General features: G+C 40.4%; 1 protein-coding gene across 5 annotated transcripts in view; it reads left to right on the top strand.

Moving 5' to 3' along the window:
* kmt2e (lysine (K)-specific methyltransferase 2E) overlaps positions 1-18092 on the top strand; it is a 124982-nt gene that overhangs the window by 77909 nt on the left and 28981 nt on the right. For all 5 annotated transcript variants that reach the window (XM_060842798.1, XM_060842799.1, XM_060842800.1 and 2 more), the window contains 5 exons: positions 6348-6509; positions 14042-14416; positions 14870-15115; positions 15519-15672; positions 16839-17092. In XM_060842798.1, coding sequence (XP_060698781.1) covers positions 6348-6509; positions 14042-14416; positions 14870-15115; positions 15519-15672; positions 16839-17092 — 1191 coding nt within the window. The remainder of the gene's footprint in view (positions 1-6347; positions 6510-14041; positions 14417-14869; positions 15116-15518; positions 15673-16838; positions 17093-18092) is intronic.

Genomic DNA, 18092 nt, shown 5'->3' with positions numbered 1-18092 from the left:
CAGTGGAGGCAGAATCAGTTAACAGATTCAAGAAAGAAATAGGTATGTTTCTGATGAGAAATAGGATAAAAGGCCATGCAAAGTATATGACAAAGTGGAGGTGAGACCAGGATAAGATCAGCCATGATCCTATTAAATGGCGGAGTGGGACCCGAAGTATGCTGAATTGCCTACTGCTGCTACTCCTTCGTATGTCTGTGTTCTGAGTGGTATACTTTATAAGGAGAGCAAAGGGAGTTGATGTTGTATACACTTACCTGTTAAGTAGGAAGACAGAAAATAAAACTAGAGTGAGTGTTACTTTTACCTGATCATGTAACGTTCTTTAATATAGTATACTCTCCCACAGACACATAATGGTATAAATTGGGAGACCTTGTTCAAACCCTACCTTCTCCATAGATCTGTCATAACAGTGCTGGATAAGTTGATTAAAATATATCTACACTGGAGTTAGTGTTGTAGTGCTGAAATATTTTTTAAACTCCAGAGATAGCCCAACTTATATTGCTATCTCTCGTTGGAAAAACCTAATCCTGCAGCACCAAAATGCAGCTGAAAGCTGCTCGAATAAACAAGAAGATAAATTGAAGCCTCAACATGTTTTTTGACCAAAACAGGCTGATGATTGGGAGTTAAAATCTGATTACTACCTCCTATGCTTTATACTGTCCTGTACAGTCCAATAAGTGTTGATTGGAATGAGTGACTGGCTGTGGTTACTTAAAACTCCATTATGTTACAGATGTTCACTCTCCCTGTTCTCAGATTTACTGTTCTTTCTAAAATGAATAGATGTAAGTTTGTATAAATTTTCCCCACTTTTTAAAGAATTGTTCCCATTGTGGTATACGAGTGTTGTGCAAGAATTTGCTCAAATTCAGATTATGGGCAGTTACGAACAAACATTAAAAATGCAAGGACATGGAACTTGAGCAAAAAATGAGCACATAAAGAGGTGATGTCCTCAATGTGAGGTGCGTAGAAAAATTTATTGTAGTCCCTATTATGGTTCATGTGTCACTTTAGTGTCATTAACATGGAGTAGAAATGATGGGGTTTTGTTGCATGTGAAAGTAAACTCACTGTAAAAGCCATTCATTATGCATTGAGAACTAGAAATTATGTTTGAATTTAAAGCCAGTTCTTTTACAAATGTAAATATTTTTAATGCATTGAAATATCCTTCAAAAATGTTGTGGTTCTGTTCACCGAGCTGGGAATTTGTGTTGCAGACTTTTTGTCCCCTGTCTAGGTGACTTCCTCAGTGCTTGGGAGCCTCCTGTGAAGCGCTTCTGTGATCTTTCCTCCAGCATTTATAATGATTTGTATCTGCCGCTTCCAGTTGTCAGTTCCAGCTGTCCACTGCAGTGGCCGGTATTTTGGGTCCAGGTCGATGTGCTTATTGATTGAATCTGTGGATGAGTGCCATGCCTCTAGGAATTCCCTGGCTGTTCTCTGTTTGGCTTGTCCAATAATAGTAGTGTTGTCCTAGTCGAACTCATGTTGCTTGTCATCTGTGAGTGTGGCTACTGAGGATAGCTGGTTGTGTTGTTTCGTGGCTAGTTGGTGTTCATGGATGCGGATAGTTAACTGTCTTCCTGTTTGTCCTGTGTAGTGTTTTGTGTAGTCCTTGCATGGGATTTTGTACACTACATTGGTTTTGCTCATGCTGGGTGTCGGGTCCTTCATCCTGGTGAGTTGTTGTCGGAGAGTGGCTGTTGGTTTGTGTGCTGTTATGAGTTCTGATGGTCACAGTTGTCTGGCTGTCAGTTCAGAAATGTTTTTGATGTATGGTAGTGTGGCTAGTCCTTTGGGTTGTGGCATGTCCTCATTCCGTTGTCTTTCCCTTAGGCATCTGTTGATGAAATTGCGGGGGTATCCATTTTTGGCAAATACGTTGTATAGGTGTTCTTCTTCTTCCTCTTTTTGCAGTTCTGGTGTACTGCAGTGTGTTGTGGCTCTTTTGAACAATGTCTTAATGCAACTTCTTTTGTGTGTGCTGGGGTGGTTGCTTTTGTAGTTTTGGACTTGGTCTGTGTGTGTGTTTTTCCTGTGTTGTGGTGAAATCTCTGTTCGGTGTTCTCTGTACCATCACGTCCAGGAATGGGAGTTGGTTGTGCTCCTCTTCCTCTCTTGTGAGTCGGATTCCTGAGAGTGTGGCGTTTATGATCCGGTGTGTGTTCTCTATTTCTGTATTTTTAATGATTACAAAGGTATCATTTACATATCTGACCCAGAGTTTGGGTTGAATTTGCGGTAAGACTTTATGTTCTAACCTTTGCATTACCACTTCTGCTATGAGTCCAGAGATGGGTGAGCCCATGGCTGTGCTGTTGATTTGTTCATATATTTGGTTGTTGAATGTGAAGTGTGTTGTGAGGCACAGGTCCAGTAGTTTGAGTATGCAGCCTTTGTTGATAGGTTCCCGGTCTTGTTGTCTGTTCTGTATGTCCAGCAGGTTGGCTATTGTTTCTCTGGCTAGGGTTTTGTCGATAGAGGTGAACAGTGCCGTTACATCGAATGAGAACGTAGTTTCTTCCTTGTCTATGTGTATATTTCTGATGATGTCCAAGAATTCCTGTGTTGACTGTATATAGTGTCTGGATCCACTGATCAGTTGTTTCAGTTTCTGCTCTAGTTCTTGAGCCAGTTTGTGTGATGGTGTCCTTGGTAATGATACTATGGGTCTGAGTGGGATGTCTGGTTTGTACACTTGCGGTCGTCCATAGAATCTGGGGGTATTGTTGCTTTCAGGTTTCATTCTCTGTAGGTCAAACCTGGTTATCTGTCCGTTTTTTTTGTAGGTCCCTCAGTGTATTGTTTATCCTATTGGTGAGCTGTGGGGTGGGGTCAAACTCCTTGTTTTGATAGGTGTTGGTATCTGCAAGTAGTTGTGCTTTTTGGATGTACTCTGTCCAGGATGACCGTCATTCTGCCTTTGTCTGCTGGTAGTATGATTATGTTCTTTATCGTTTCTTAGTGCTTTTAGAACTTCCCTCTCCTCGGTGTTGAGGTTATGTGTTTGTCTTTTCCTTGTTATCAGGGGTACGATACTTAGTCTCACTGTTTGTTATGTCTCTTCTGTCAGTCCATTGTTTCTGAGTGTGCATTCTAGTGCTGCTAGGAAGTCTTGACAACCCTGTGATTGTAGTTGAGTCCCTTGGCCAGTATTGTTCTTTCCGTGTCTGGGGGAGAGGTTTCTAACCCACGAGTGTATTGTGGTGTCCTCTCTGATGTGTGTTAGTTTGGCCATTTTTTCTTTTAGTGCCGTTTTTTTGCGGTGTGTCTGGTCCTGTTCTGTACTATGGTGATGGCCTGTTCTATGGTCCGGGTCCATTTCTGATTGGTGGTTTTTGAAATTAATGATTTTTGGCACGCAATTTCTTGTCTGTATTTGTGTAATCTGTTGTGTGCATCTGTAATCATTACCTGGGTCATCCTGAATCCGTTCTGTCTGGCTGTGCCCCTGGCTTGTGGGTTGTTGACTGGTGGTCTGTATCTGACGCATGGTGGAAGGATTCGATTCTTTCGGCATTCGTGCAGGAACCGGAGTTGTTCGTATGTGACACTCGGGCTGTCAGCACAGGATTCCCATTTCCTGGCTTGTCTTAGCGTCTCTTGCCCGTAGTTTGGCAGAAGATTTGTAGCTCGAGTGCTCACTGTTGTGGTTCTGTTCGCCGAGCTGGGAATTTGTGTTGCAGCCGTTTTGTCCCCTGTCTAGGTGACATCCTCAGTGCTGGACTCAAAGCAGAAGCTGTAATGCAAAGGTTAGAACAAACAGTCTTACTGCAAATTTAACCCAAACTCTGGGTCAGCTATGTAGATGATACCTTTGTAATCATTAAAAACACAGAAATAAAGAACACCGGACCGTCAACGCCACACTCGCAAGAATCCGACTCACTAGAGAGGAAGAAAAGGACAGCCACCTCCCATTCCTAGACGTGATAGTACAGAGAACACCGAACGGAGATTTCTACACAAAGATATATACAGGAAAGCCACACACACACAGACAAAGTCCTAAACTACGAAAGCAACCACCCCAGCACACACAAAAGAAGTTGCATCAAGACACTGTTCAAAAGGGCCACAACGCACCGCATACACCAGAACTGCAAAAAGAGGAAGAAGAACACCTATACAATGTATTTGCCAAAAATGGATACCCCCGCAATTTCATCAACAGATGCCTAAGGGAAAGACAACGGAATGAGGACATGCCACAACCCAAAGGACTAACCACACTACCATACATCAAAAACATTTCTGAACTGACAGCCAGACTACTACGACCATCAGAACTCATAACAGCACACCAATCAACAACCACTCTCCGACAACAACTCACCAGGATGAAGGACCCGATACCCAGCATGAGCAAAACCAATGTAGTGTACAAAATCCCATGCAAGGACTACACAAAACACTACACAGGACAAACGGGAAGACAGCTAACGATCCGCATCCATGAACACCAACTAGCCACGAAACGACACGACCAGCTATCCTCAGTAGCCACACACACAGATGACAAGCAACACGAGTTTGACTGGGACAACACTACTATTATAGGACAAGCCAAACAGAGAACAGCCAGGGAATTCCTAGAGGCATGGCACTCATCCATAGATTCAATCAATAAGCACATCGACCTGGACCCAAAATACCGGCCACTGCAGTGGACAGCTGGAACTGACAACCAGAAGCGGCATATACAAATCACTATAAATGCCGGAGGAAACATCACAGAAGCGCTTCACAGGAGGCTCCCAAGCACTGAGGATGTCACCTAGACAGGAGACGAAATGTCTGCAACACAAATTCCCAGCTCAGCGAACAGAACCACAAGAATGAGCACCCGAGCTACAAATCTTCTCCCAAACTTTGAAATCCTTCAAAAATACCATCATTTCTTTGTTCTTGCTTGTGAAACATTGGCTAAAGTGTGCAGAATATATCTTCAGTGTGCAATGCCACCATTGTTACAACAGTGAACTTTGTGGCATCTATGTGATCCACCGTGGATGGGTGGGACACTTGCTACATAGTATATAACTATGTATATATACCATGGGAATGTCATTAACATACTTGAATCGGGCACCAGCATTGCAGTTGGAATCCTGATTTAAAGTTACCTGCTGTATGAGTTTCCCAGAGATCAGAAAAGGTGGTATTGAATTGTAGGCAGATGTTGTTGTCTCCATGGGGTAAGTGATTTTATTTTCTGTCATACTCCCTCTTAGCTCGGAGGAAGAGTATTCATCTTTGCCTCTCAAGGAAACATTTGACTGCTGTGTATGTTGTCCTAATTGCTACATCTCCCTTTTTCTAACACTGAGATCCAATCTTTTCTTCCAGCACTGATGATCTCTCTTTTCAGCTGGTCTTGATAGCCAGTACTGCCACACCCCCAACCCAAATCTGATTGCTAAATTACCCGTCTGGCGATTGCTGAGTAGGGACTCCAAGAGTAGCTGGCTGAGGCCGTCTGCTAATTTTCCCTCCTGACTACCAGGCAGATACAGTTTGGCTGACTGCTGAATGGAAAATGGAAGAAAAAGAATCACTAAAAGTTCCATTATTGGATGTGACAGAGCCTATGTATTTTAAAAAAAAACTGGCGATCCTGGAAATTGGAAATATAAACAAATTGCTGGAATAACTTAGCACGTCTGGCTGCATCAATGCATTTTTTTTACTTTCTTTTGCATTTTGACTGCCTCACCATAATATATTGTGGCCGTAGCAAGTTTTGAGAAGATCTGTAACTCAGATTGAGATTCTGGATGTAGGTTTGCTCGCTGAACTGGAAGGTTCGGTTTCAGATGTTTTGTCACCAGCGTCAATAGTGATGTTACCTAGTATGGTGATGAAACTTTTGAAACAGAACTTTCCAACTCAGCGAGTAAACCTACATCCATATTGTGGCCATGTTTTACATCGTTTCCTGTGGTCACTGTAAATGCTTGGAGCTGCATTATATGTGTGCCTAAATTACGCAAAGCACTATGAAGAGTAAGGAAGGTAGTAATGAATTGAAGACAGCTAAGCACACTCTTAAATGAATGATAGTAATCATTTTGCTTTGTGTTTGACTTTAGATTTCCCATATAAATTTAGGTTTGTATCACACAAAAATGAGCAAAGTAACTGTTCACTAGCTACTGCAGATCATGCTTTATAAATTGTTTCTCAGATTATAACCTTAAATTACTTTATAACATAATTCTTACATAAGAAATTGCAGGCACAAATAACGTTTTAGAAATTCAACTGAGCTTGGTGTACTTCTTGGAATACCTGACGTTTATGCAGTTTTACCAAATCTATTTTAACAGACCAGAGAAGAACGAAAAATGGAAGCTATTATGCAAGCATTTGCAAAGATGGAAAAGAGAGAGAAAAGAAGAGAACAAGCTTTAGAACGAATCAGCACAGCAAAAGATGTCAAAGTGGAGAACAAAGATAGCCAAGCAGTTGCTGTCGCAGATCCCACACAGGTATATATTACCATTATTTTCTCAACAGACTGTAGGGAACTTGATAAGGAAGTCCCTTCTGTTTTTGTTTTATTCATTCATGGGATATTAAAGTTTATTGTCCATCTCTAAATGCCCTGCAGAAGATGGTGGTGAACTGCCTTCTTGAATTAGTGCAGTCCTTGGGGTGAAGGGACTTTCTCTGTGCTTTACAAAGGGAATTACAGGATTTTAACACCGTGACAGTGAAGGAGTGCCAGTATAGGAAATCAGAATGTTATTTGCCTTGAAAGGAAATTTGCAGGTGGTGATGTTCCCCGGAATGAAATGTAATTGACAGGATTTACATATTGAAAGAAAAAATTAAAAATGGAATGTCTTTCACAACATGGGATTCCAGAAACAAAAACAGAAGTTGCTGGAAAAGCTTTGGCAGCATCTGTGCAGAGATATCAAAGTTAACATTTAGGGTCTGATGACCGTTCCTCAGAATATGTCCAGATATGCTTTTGATAGCCATTAATGTCCATCTGAAGTTTTGTCAGTGCTGTAATGTGGGAAATGGGTGACTTTTGGAGCATGTAATTTCAGGTGGTTACAGAATTACTGGTGGTCAAGAGTGCAGACAAGCTGAGAAACATAGCAGGATTTAAAATTGCTCAAGCAATAATTTGCTAAGATCAACATATTAACAGGAAAGAAAGAGTGAACTAAATCAGGGAACTGAACTATGGGCACAAACAAAGGGATTAGACGAAACTTTGTAAGACTTTGTGACTTGTGATAGGCTATCAAAAGTCACAACTGCTCAAGAAGCAGGGAAAGATTGGTTGATGTAATTTAGCAACTTTAATAGTGGATTGTTATTAGGTTTACAAGCAGTTAGACATGCTTGAAACCATGATTTGAGGTATCAATTTCCAGAAAGTAATGTTAACAAATGTCTCAGTAACTCTTCACCATGACATTAGCAGTTAATGTGTTCTCAAGCTCCTGAGGCTCATAATTGGAAACTACACAAAAACCAATTACCTTTGGTTTGCCTTCAGACTCTGCAAGACCAATTCTTTGAATGTGCAGATAGACATTACAAAAATGATACACTATACCAACAAATTATAGAAAAAGTTCTCTGTCATCCTTCAGAGTTTTGATATCTGTGTCCTATTATAAGTGGAAAACAAATTATCAGAGTAGGCAGCAGTTTTTCTGGTAACCTAGGCTTAAATAGTGCATTCACATTTGCTTCCTGATGCCAAGGCTTCCTTTTTAAATGATCTAGCCAAATACTCCATATAGACTTGGAACCCTGACAGTTAAGCTATGTCTGCTGGAGAAAGGTTTCAATATTTTTCCATAGTTTAGTCATTTAAATTTTATAACAATCAGGATGATGTGGCCTTGGTGGCAGGAAATTAGGCAGGAAATTGAAGCATAGGTCCTCAAGGGTCATAATCTCCAGATTACTGCCAGAGCCACTTGCCAATTGGCATAGGGACAAAAAACTTAGGCAAGTAAACATGTGGCTAAGGGATTGGTGTGGGAAAGAGGGATTCCACTTGGGGCATTGGCATCAGTTTTGGAACGGGGGGATCTGTACCGTTGGGATGGTCTCTACCTGAACTGATCAGGTACCAATGTTCTAGCGAAGACGATAAATAGGGTGGTCAGTAGGACTTTAAACTTCTGAGTTGGGGGGAAGGGAAAGTGAAAGCGACAGGGAGTATGGCGTTAAATTGAAAGATAAGCAGCAGGATAGCATGTGTCCAGGCGGATTTAAAATTGAGGCAGACTGGGAATGCAGAAAAAAGCAAGAATAACTTAGGACATCATATGACTTCCAATATCTCTAATGATAAGAAAGTTAGCATTAAGGCACTTTACCTGAATGCTTGTAGCATTCATAACAAAGCAGATGAACTAATGGCACAGATCATAGTGAATGATTATGATGTGGTAGGCATCACAGAGACTTGGTTACAGGGGGGGTCAGGACTGGCAGTTAAACCTCCAAGGATTTTCAACTTACCGAAAAGACAGGGAGGTCGGCAGAGGGGGTGGGGTTGCCTTGTTAGTTAAGAACAAAATTAAATCTATGGCACTGAATGACATAGATGATGTGGAGTCTGTGTGGGTGGAATTGAGGAACCACAAAGGCAAAAAAAAACCATGGTTGGAGTTGTGTAGAGACCTGCTAACAGTGGTCAGCACCAGTGACGCAACATGTACTGGGAAATAGAGAAGGCATGTCAGAAAGGCAAGGTCACAGTGATCATGGGAGACTTCAATATGCAGGTGGACTGGGTAAATAATGTTGCTAGTGGATCCAAAGAAAGGGAATTCATGGAATGCTCACAGGATGGCTTTTTGGAGTAGCTTGTCATGGAGCCCACAAGGGAGCAGGCTATTCTGGACCTAGTGCTTTGCAATGAACCAGACTTTATAAAAGATCTTAAAGTAAGGGAACCCTTAGGGAGCAGCGATCATAATATGGTAGAGTTCAGTCTGGAGTTTGAAAGAGAGAAGGCAAAATCTGATGTAATGGTGTTACAGTTAAATAAAGGTAATTATGAGGGCATGAGAGAGGAACTGACACAAATAGACTGAAAGCAGAGGCTAGCGGGGAAGACAGTAGAGCAAAAATGGCAGGAGTTTGTGGGTATAATTGAGAACACTGTACTGAGGTTCATCCCCAAGAAAAGAAAGATTATCCGGGGAGTGATTAGACGACCATGGCTGACGAAGGAAGTCAGGAAATGTATTAAAGAAAAAGAGAGATCCTATAAAGTGGCCAAGAGCAGTGGGAAATCAGAAGATTGTGAAGGCTACAAAAACAAACAGAGGATAACAAAGAGAGTAATAAGGAAGGAGAGGATCAAATATGAAGGTAGGCTAGCCAGGAATATTAGAAATGATAGAAAAGTTTCTTTCAATACATAAGAAACAAATGACAGGCAAAAGTAGACATTGGGCCACTTCAAACTGATGCAGGAAGCCTAGTGATGGGAGATAAGGAAATAACAGGAGAACTTAACAAGTACTTTGTGTCAGTTTTCACAGTGGAAGACATGAGTAATATCCCAACAATTAAAGGGAGTCAGGGGGCTGAGTTGAGTATGATTGCCATTACAAAAGAGAGAGTGCTAGAAAAGCTAAAAAGTCTTAAAATTGATAAATCTCCTGGCCCCGATGGGATACATCCTAGAGTTCTGAGAGAGGTAGCTGAGGAAATAGCAGAGGCATTGGTTGAGATCTTTCAAGAGTCACTGGAGTCAGGGAAAGTCCCAGGGGATTGGAAGATCGCTGTTGTAACCCCCTTGTTCAAGAAAGGATCAAGACAAAAGATGGAAAATTATAGGCCAATTAGTCTAACCTCGGTTGTTGGTAAAATTCTAGAATCCACCATTAAGGATGAGGTTTCTAAATTCTTAGAAGAGCAGAGTCTGATTAGAACAAGTCAACATGGATTTAGTAAGGGGAGGTCATGCCTGACAAACCTGTTGGAATTCTTTGAAGAGGTGACAAGTAGGTTAGACCAGGAAAACCCAGTGGGATGTGGTCTATCTAGACTCCCAAAAGGCCTTTGATAAGGTGCCACACGGGAGGCTGCTGAGCAAGGTGAGGGCCCATGGTGTTCGAGGTGAGCTACTGGGATGGATTGAGGATTGGCTGTCTGACAGAAGGCAGAGAGTTGGGATAAAAGGTTCTTTTTCGGAATGGCAGCCGGTGACGAGTGGTGTCCCGCAGGGTTCAGTGTTGGGGCCACAGCTGTTCGCATTATATATTAACGATCTGGATGAAGGGACTGGGGGCATTCTAGCGAAGTTTGCAGATGATACGAAGTTAGGTGGACAGGCAGGTAGTACTGAGGAAGTGGGGAGGCTGCAGAAGGATCTAGACAGTTTGGGAGAGTGGTCCAGGAAATGGTTGATGGACTTCAACGTGAGCAAATGCGAGGTCTTGCACTTTGGCAAAAAGAATAAAAGCATAGATTACTTTCTAAATGGTGAGAAAATTCATAAAGCCAAAGTACAAAGGGATCTGGGAGTGCTAGTCGAGGATTCTCTAAAGGTAAACATGCAGGTTGAGTCCGTGATTAAGAAAGCGAATGCAGTGGTGTCACTTATCTCAAGAGGGTTGGAATATAAAAAGCACCGTTGTGATACTGAGATTTTATAAAGCTCTGGTTAGGCCCCATTTGGAGTACTGTGTCCAGTTTTGGTCCCCACACCTCAGGAAGGACATACTGGCACTGGAGCGTGTCCAGCGGAGATTCACACGGATGATCCCTGGAATGGTAGGTCTAACATATGAGGAACGGCTGAGGATCGTGGGATTGTATTCATTCGAGTTTAGAAGATTATGGGGAGACTTAATAGAGACGTACAAGATAATCCATGGCTTGGAAAGATTGGACGCTAGGAAATTGTTTCCGTTAGGCGAGGAGACTAGGACCCGTGGACACAGTCTTAAAATTAGAGGGGGTCAATTCAGAACAGAAATGCGGAGATATTTCTCCAGCCAGAGAGTGGTGGGCCTGTGGAATTCATTGCCGCAGAGTGCAGTGGAGGCCGGGACGCTAGATGTCTTCAAGGCAGAGATTGATAGATTCTTGTTGTCTCGAGGAATTAAGGGCTATGGGGAGAATGCGGGTAAGTGGAGTTGAAATGCCCATCAGCCATGATTGAATGGCGGAGTGGACTCGATGGGCCGAATGACCTTACTTCCACTCCTATGTCTTATGGTCTTATGGTGAAGGACTCAAGAGAAACTATCTGATGTCTGCATCACATGAGACCTTGTTAGAGTTTCAACAGACAATAAATGTGATTTTAAAAATGTACTCCATAAGCTAATTTTCTTGTGGAAAACAAAAACCATTTGTGTATCAATAAATGTTATCAATTGGCCGGTTAGGTTCAGGGGATTAAGGTAAAACAAAATTCTACTGTTGAGGGTTTTATTTTGGAGGACTAGTCAAATTTTATCGTAAACTACATTTTAGGTTTTGGGTGTTCCTCTTTTATTTTCAGTAACTCCTTTCTTACGTCATATAGGCATGTGCCAGCATTACTTTATGTATTTTTGTTGATATATATGGTTTTGTTAAAGGAAATTTGTATCCTACTACTTCAAATTTTGTGAGCAAGGAGGATTGATGAGGATGGTGCATTGAATATTATCTGTATGGATTATAGAAAGATATTTGACATGGTCCCACATGGCGGACGAAGAATTTAAAGCCCTTGGGATACAGCAGAAAGTGGTGGGTCGGATCCATAATGAGCTCATTGACAGAGAATAAGTGCAATGGTTGATGGGTGTTTGTGCAGATGGAAAGCAGATACCATCGGTGTTGTACAAGGTTTAGTTTTGAGTTCCTTGCTCTTTGTGGTATATAGGAATGATCTCACTTGAATTGTGGGAGGCGTGACTGGGAGATTTGCAGGGCACGCACAAATTGACTAAGTAGTCAGTGTGGAAGAGAATATCAATAGCAGGAGAATTTCAGTGGCTTGTTGAGTTGCTGAAAAGTAGCAACTTGATTTAAGTTTGGAGAAATGCAAGGATATGCATTCACGGAGGTCCAACTAAGAATGAGAATACACAATAAGCAGGTTGGTATTGAGTTGTTAGAAGAAGGGAAAGACCTTAGAATGCATGTCTCTCCAAAAGGTTGCAGGATCAATAGATAAGATGGCAAAGAGATATATAGGATGCTTTTCTTCATTAGGCAAGATACTGAATGCAGGAGCAGGGATGTAATGTTGAAACTATACAGGACACTGGGTAAGACATACTGGGGTTTTGTCTATTATCTAGGGCTCTCATTGCAGCTAAGACATAATTGTTCTGAAGGGAATACAAAAGAGACTACAAGAATATTGCCAGGGCCTGAAGATGGGCTTATGCCAGAAACGTTGATTCTCCTGCTCCTTGGATGCTGCCTGACCTGCTGCGCTTTTCCAGCAACACATTTTTCAGGGCTTGAAAATTGCAGGTATGAAGGAAGATTTGTTAGGCAAGGGTTATTTTCCTTGGAACAGGGGAGATTAAGGGGTGATTTATTTGAGGTGATTGAATAATAGAGTTTGAGTTGAGTTAGCAGGGACACTTTCCCCGAATAGTGATGTCACTTAGCAAAGGGTATAGATTTAATGTGATTAGTAGAAAGATTTGACAGGACATGAAAACTTTTTTCCACTTAGTATAGTGGGTGTCTGGAATTCGCTTTCCAGGTCAGAGGTTGAGATGGAAACCCTTAGCCTATTTAAAATAAACTTGAATCTGCACCAGAAGTGCTGTAACCTACCGGGCTATGAGACTATATCTTGGTAAGTGGAATTTGAATGGACTGTTTGGGCTCTTGTGGCACTTTGATAATGTCCCTACCTCTGAGCTGGAAGGCCCATGTTCAAATTCCACCTGCTCCAGAGGTGTGGAATAATGTTCCTGGAGAGATTGAAAGAAAAGTATCTAAAACTGTTTATTTAGCCAGCACAGTGAACTGAATGCCGTGTTTCTATGCTGTAACTTTTCTATGATTCTATGGATACTTGGACTCTCTCAAAAGCAAGTTTAGCAAAACTCAACAATATCTTTAATAGACATCGTCACTTGGTTAAACAAACACAACAACACACAAGGAAAGCATTAATTTTAGGACACTATACTATTAAAATTGAAAGGATATGATGAGCCCAAGCTGGCAAAAAATATGTAATTACTGACATCTGGCAATAAGGAAAAACATCACTGTAAGCACGTTCCCCACAGACAAGAGAGGCCACAGCTAAATGTCCTTCAGGTAATTTACAGCATTAGGTGCTTTGATATGGAAAAGTATAAGTTTAAATCTTTTATGCAACACAACTATTCAAATTTGATTATCCAATTGAGATGTTCATCACAATAGGAACGTTCATACAATACGGTATTGCTTTGTTCAAAGATTCAAAAATCTGCTGTCTCTCCTTTGCAGTCTAACTGGCCTCTTTTACTGCTATTTTCCTCGGCACCTTTTCTGCCCCTCTCCTACCCTCCCTATGGTACTCCTTTCCTTCCCCAACTTTCATCATTCCTTCCCTTACTCTGTTTCTTTTTGTGTGTGTGTGTGTGTCTCCCTCTCTGTCTTTCATGTCATGTTGGTCGCTCTTTCTTTCCGCCTCTGTTTTTCTTTAAGTAGCTCACTTGACTAAAATTCATCCTTTGTTCTGCTACTTCTCTTGAAATCTTTAATTATCATTCATCAAGGAGATACATTTTTGTCACCAATATTGATTAAGGCCACAAATACTCTGTTATGTGCACCACACAGATATCAGCTTGAAATTTAACATGTTAGGATTCAGGCAAGTTTCACTTCAAAAGGTCGGAACTGTCTAAATCCTGAGTCCCAGCAGGATTTATCCCAGCATCATCTCGAATAAATGTTATGAAAAGTTATGTGCTTGAATTGATTCTTTGCCTTCAATGATGAATTTCATCAAGCATTATTTCCTTAACAGGTGTATAAAATTTGAATTACTACATCATGTGCATATTTCTTCTAGGATTCAGTCAAGGAAGAAGTTTTAAGCAAACCAAATCCTGTTAGGGTAAACAGAGCAAAACAGAGGAAAAGCTTTTCTCGCAGTAGAACTCACATAGGACAGCAACGTCGAAGGCACAGAACTGTTAGTACGTGCTCAGATGTTCCTCCATCTTCTCCAGAAGTCGATATCTCCAGTAACCAACAGAATGAGGTTGAAAATTCTTTTCCTGAAGTAACACCCAGGTCATGTGATGCTGCTAACATGGAAGAAGAGACAATTGAAGTAGAACCGTCAACAACAACAGAAACCACCACAGTAACAACAGAAGAAGCAGCAGGAACACCATCACCAACCAGTAACAAAACAACAACAAAGTACCCCAAGACAAAAAAGGTATATGTGTATGTATTTGATATGTCTGTTTATCTTATTAAAATTTCTGTGCCTTTAAAAAAATTGGCCCATAGAATCTATTTTTATGGTTCAGAAAAGGGCCATTTAGCTCATTGTGTCTGCATTAGGATTATCAAAATATACTGTGTCTTCAGCACTGGTAATACAATCACATAGTACGTATGTCACATTAACTAGCGAATTGTTTTTTTTAAAAAAAATGCTAATATTTCATTTGTACCTTACTCCTATTTTACAAACACTTACTTCCTACTTTTAAATTTCCAATAAAAAAACATTTTTGTACCTTTCTCCTTTTTAAATTAAGTTTCATTCCTACCTGACCTAAGTTGGGAAATAAGATGGAAAGCAAATACAAAGATTATTTTAAATGTTATAATTATTGTTGGTTTTCTAGCAATATTAATCATTTTAATATGTTGTTTTTTTCAGCACTTGGTCAGTGAATGGTTGAATGAGAAAGCTGTTAAACCAACAGACAACCCTTTAGATAGACCTCTGCGGATAACAACAGACCCTGAGGTTTTAGCTACACAGTTGAATTCATTACCTGGCCTTACACACAGTCCCCATATTTATACAACCCCTAAGCACTATATTCGCTTTTGCTCCCCATTCTTGTCAGAAAGAAGAAGACGGAAAGAACCTTTGGAACCAAAAGCTGGATCATGTAAAAAGGTAAAATAATTTTGTCTCTTTTGTTTTCTGTGGTTATATAAATTTATTTTCATGTCAAGACTATGAATTAGCTTGGTGTCATTCGTAACCCAACAATGATTTTTATTGAACAAATGTGGAATTGCTGAAGTTTCCTATAATTTTGAAATAATTAAGGACTCCACTATCTACACCCAGGTATCCAAAGCAAGTGAATTTCCACTCTAAATAATTTTTTTTTTGTCCCCAGAATTGAATCTACACTGTTTTACAGGGGCAATGCCTTGAATCTGTCAAAAGTTCTCATTTATCTGAATATTAATTCAAACACCGAAAAACTGATAACTTTAATGCTAGACTTCTGTTTTTGTCTTGTTTTCTGTCATTATATTGAGTAGCATTTCATTTCTATATTTTTGTGAAGCGTTGGTTAAAGCAGGCCTTGGAGGATGAAACATCTTCAACAGTTGCTGATGCCTTTGACTCCACGTCTTATGATGGCTCTCTAAGTCCAGCAATGAGTGGAGAAACTAACAGCCCAGGCACAACTGTACTCAGTGGGAATTGCTGTTTAACAGGTATTGAAATGCACTAATGTCATAATGAACTGAAACATTAGAGTTGGAACAAGCTGGTGATTTATTTAAACCAGAATTGTAATAGATTCCATTTTTCAATTGTGTAGTTTCCATATATGAAATTGTTTCAAAACTCTACTTGTTTTTCCAAATTTCATATCTGTTTGGGATAGGTCCTTGCTTTTATAAAACTTGGGATACCTTCCTATAATCTCCCATCAAGGGGTGTAGTTAATTTGTGGTGATCCTAAAATTAGATTTTAAGTAGCTTTTTAACCTTGAATTAGTAGAACCTTGATGCTGTTAAATTTCTTGTGTTTGGTATGATAGTTGCTTTGAATCAGTTCAGTCCAACCTTGAGCATGCTACTGTCAGTTGATGCATACAAATGCTAAGAACTACAATTTGCTGAAAATTCACAATAGGAGCAGAAAGTTCTGGAAATGCTCATTATACAGCAACTGTGGAGAGAGAAAACGTTAAAATTTCAGTTCAATATCTGTCATACAAGAGAAAAATTCGAGATGTAGAGGTTTCTAAGTCACTACAATGGCAGGAATACGGGGAGGGGAGAGCAAAGAACAAGTGAGACTAAATAAAAGAGATGACTGAGCAATGCAAAAGGAGGTGGTAATTGAGCAAGAAACAGAAGGTGTTGTCTCCGAGAGGAGTGTAAATGGAATAACAGAATTGTTACCTACAGGGCATGACACTGCTTCAGTCAAATGAAATTGTTGAACTGTGTATGTAGTCCAGATGCCTGTAAAATGCCTACTTGAGAAATGAAGTGGTACTTTTCACCTCTACATTTATCGGAACAGTGGGAGAGGCTAAAGTCAAAGTGGGAAAGTGGGTTGCAGAATTAAAATGACAGGCAATTGAAATGTTGGGTCATGCTTCTGGGCTCAGTGGATATGTTCTGCCAAACAGCTACTCTCTATCCATTTTGTCTATCCAAACTATAGGAGACTGCATCTTAATCAGTCTGTTTCATCGAGAAAATGTTTGAAAGGAGGCTTGCATCTCCTTCCCTGGGTCTTATACAAAATGTGTTAACTTTGATTTTTCTTCTTTTTTTGTGAATTAATTGATTAATTATTCAGATTTTCACTTGTCTTTAATTCCGAAAGTGGTTTTCTGTTCTCATCTTCTGCCTTGTCTTACAGAATTAATTACCCCTTTAAAGAAGAGGAGATTGCGCCACCTAACAGATTCTGGGTTACTTGAACCCTCCACTCCAAACCCTTCTCCACAGACGACTCCCCCATTTGTTGATATTACAGCCTCAGATCCTTCAATGTGCAGTACTCCAACAAAAGGAAAAATAGAGGATGAATCCTGTAGAAATGGCTACAAGCCTGTTTATTCACCTGTGACACCCGTAACACCCAACCTTCAAGGAAATTCCCTGCAATTTGAGGTGAGTTGATCCTTAATAGGAAACTGATGTTGCTGAAGTATTGTATGAACCATTACATTATAATTGAGCCTGCTGTATTTTGCTTTCAGGTAATACTATGCCTGATATGATAAGATCATCTCCATAATTGACTATTTGTGCACTGAAAACATAAAAAAAATTAATAGATTGTCTTGTAAAGTGGAAATTAAATAACAGCTAATTTAGTTCATGCTAAATATATGGCCAAAGACTTTTTCTTGAAGCAGTGGTGATTTTAAATAATAATTGCACTTTGGATTATAAGTTCAATTAATTAGATGGTTTAGTCTGTGATTCATAATGATGGCAACAGTGTAAGTTTGGTTCCTGATTTTTGGCTGAGGCAGATTTGGGACCTGTCTCTTTGTTCTGTCCCTTAAAGTGGAAGTTAGCAGCAAACCACCACTGACACGCACTGTCAAGATAACAGTCAAGGGTAAAGCATTAGCAGTCAGTGAGCCCAGGTCTGCCTTTGGGAGGCAGAATTCAAGGCGATTCTGGGAATTTCATGTATTAGAATTTTTGAATTTCTGTAGGATAACACAACTTTCAAAATAGGAAAGAGAGAATCGCACCCTTCAAAATCTTATTTTGACATGAAGGTATTTGTTTTGTAAGCCTATCCAAAGCATTATGAAGTATATAAAGCTTTATATAGTGGGGAAACAAAACACAGTCTGGGTTACTGCTTCATACATTGCCAGTGTTCTGTCCACAGAAAAGACCTTGAGGTTTCAGTTGCTTGCCACTTCAACACACCATTGTGTTTTTTGGCCAAAATCTCTTTCTCAGGTTTGCTGCAGTGCTCCAGTGAAGCCTAGCGCAAGCTGAAAGAGCCACACCTCATTTTCTATTTAGGAACCCTGCAACCTTAACTTAATATCAAGTTCAACACTTTTAGGGTTTGAGCACCTTTCCCCATGCTTCTCCCACCTCCACAAACCAGGCCTTGTCATTACACAGGCTGCTACCACACACT

This window comes from Hemiscyllium ocellatum, chromosome 23 (genome assembly GCF_020745735.1).
Source record: "Hemiscyllium ocellatum isolate sHemOce1 chromosome 23, sHemOce1.pat.X.cur, whole genome shotgun sequence".
In the NCBI taxonomy this organism is placed as follows: domain Eukaryota; kingdom Metazoa; phylum Chordata; class Chondrichthyes; order Orectolobiformes; family Hemiscylliidae; genus Hemiscyllium; species Hemiscyllium ocellatum.
The sequence above is the reverse complement of the archived record's forward strand: the minus strand, read 5'-3'. Positions and strand labels throughout refer to the sequence as shown.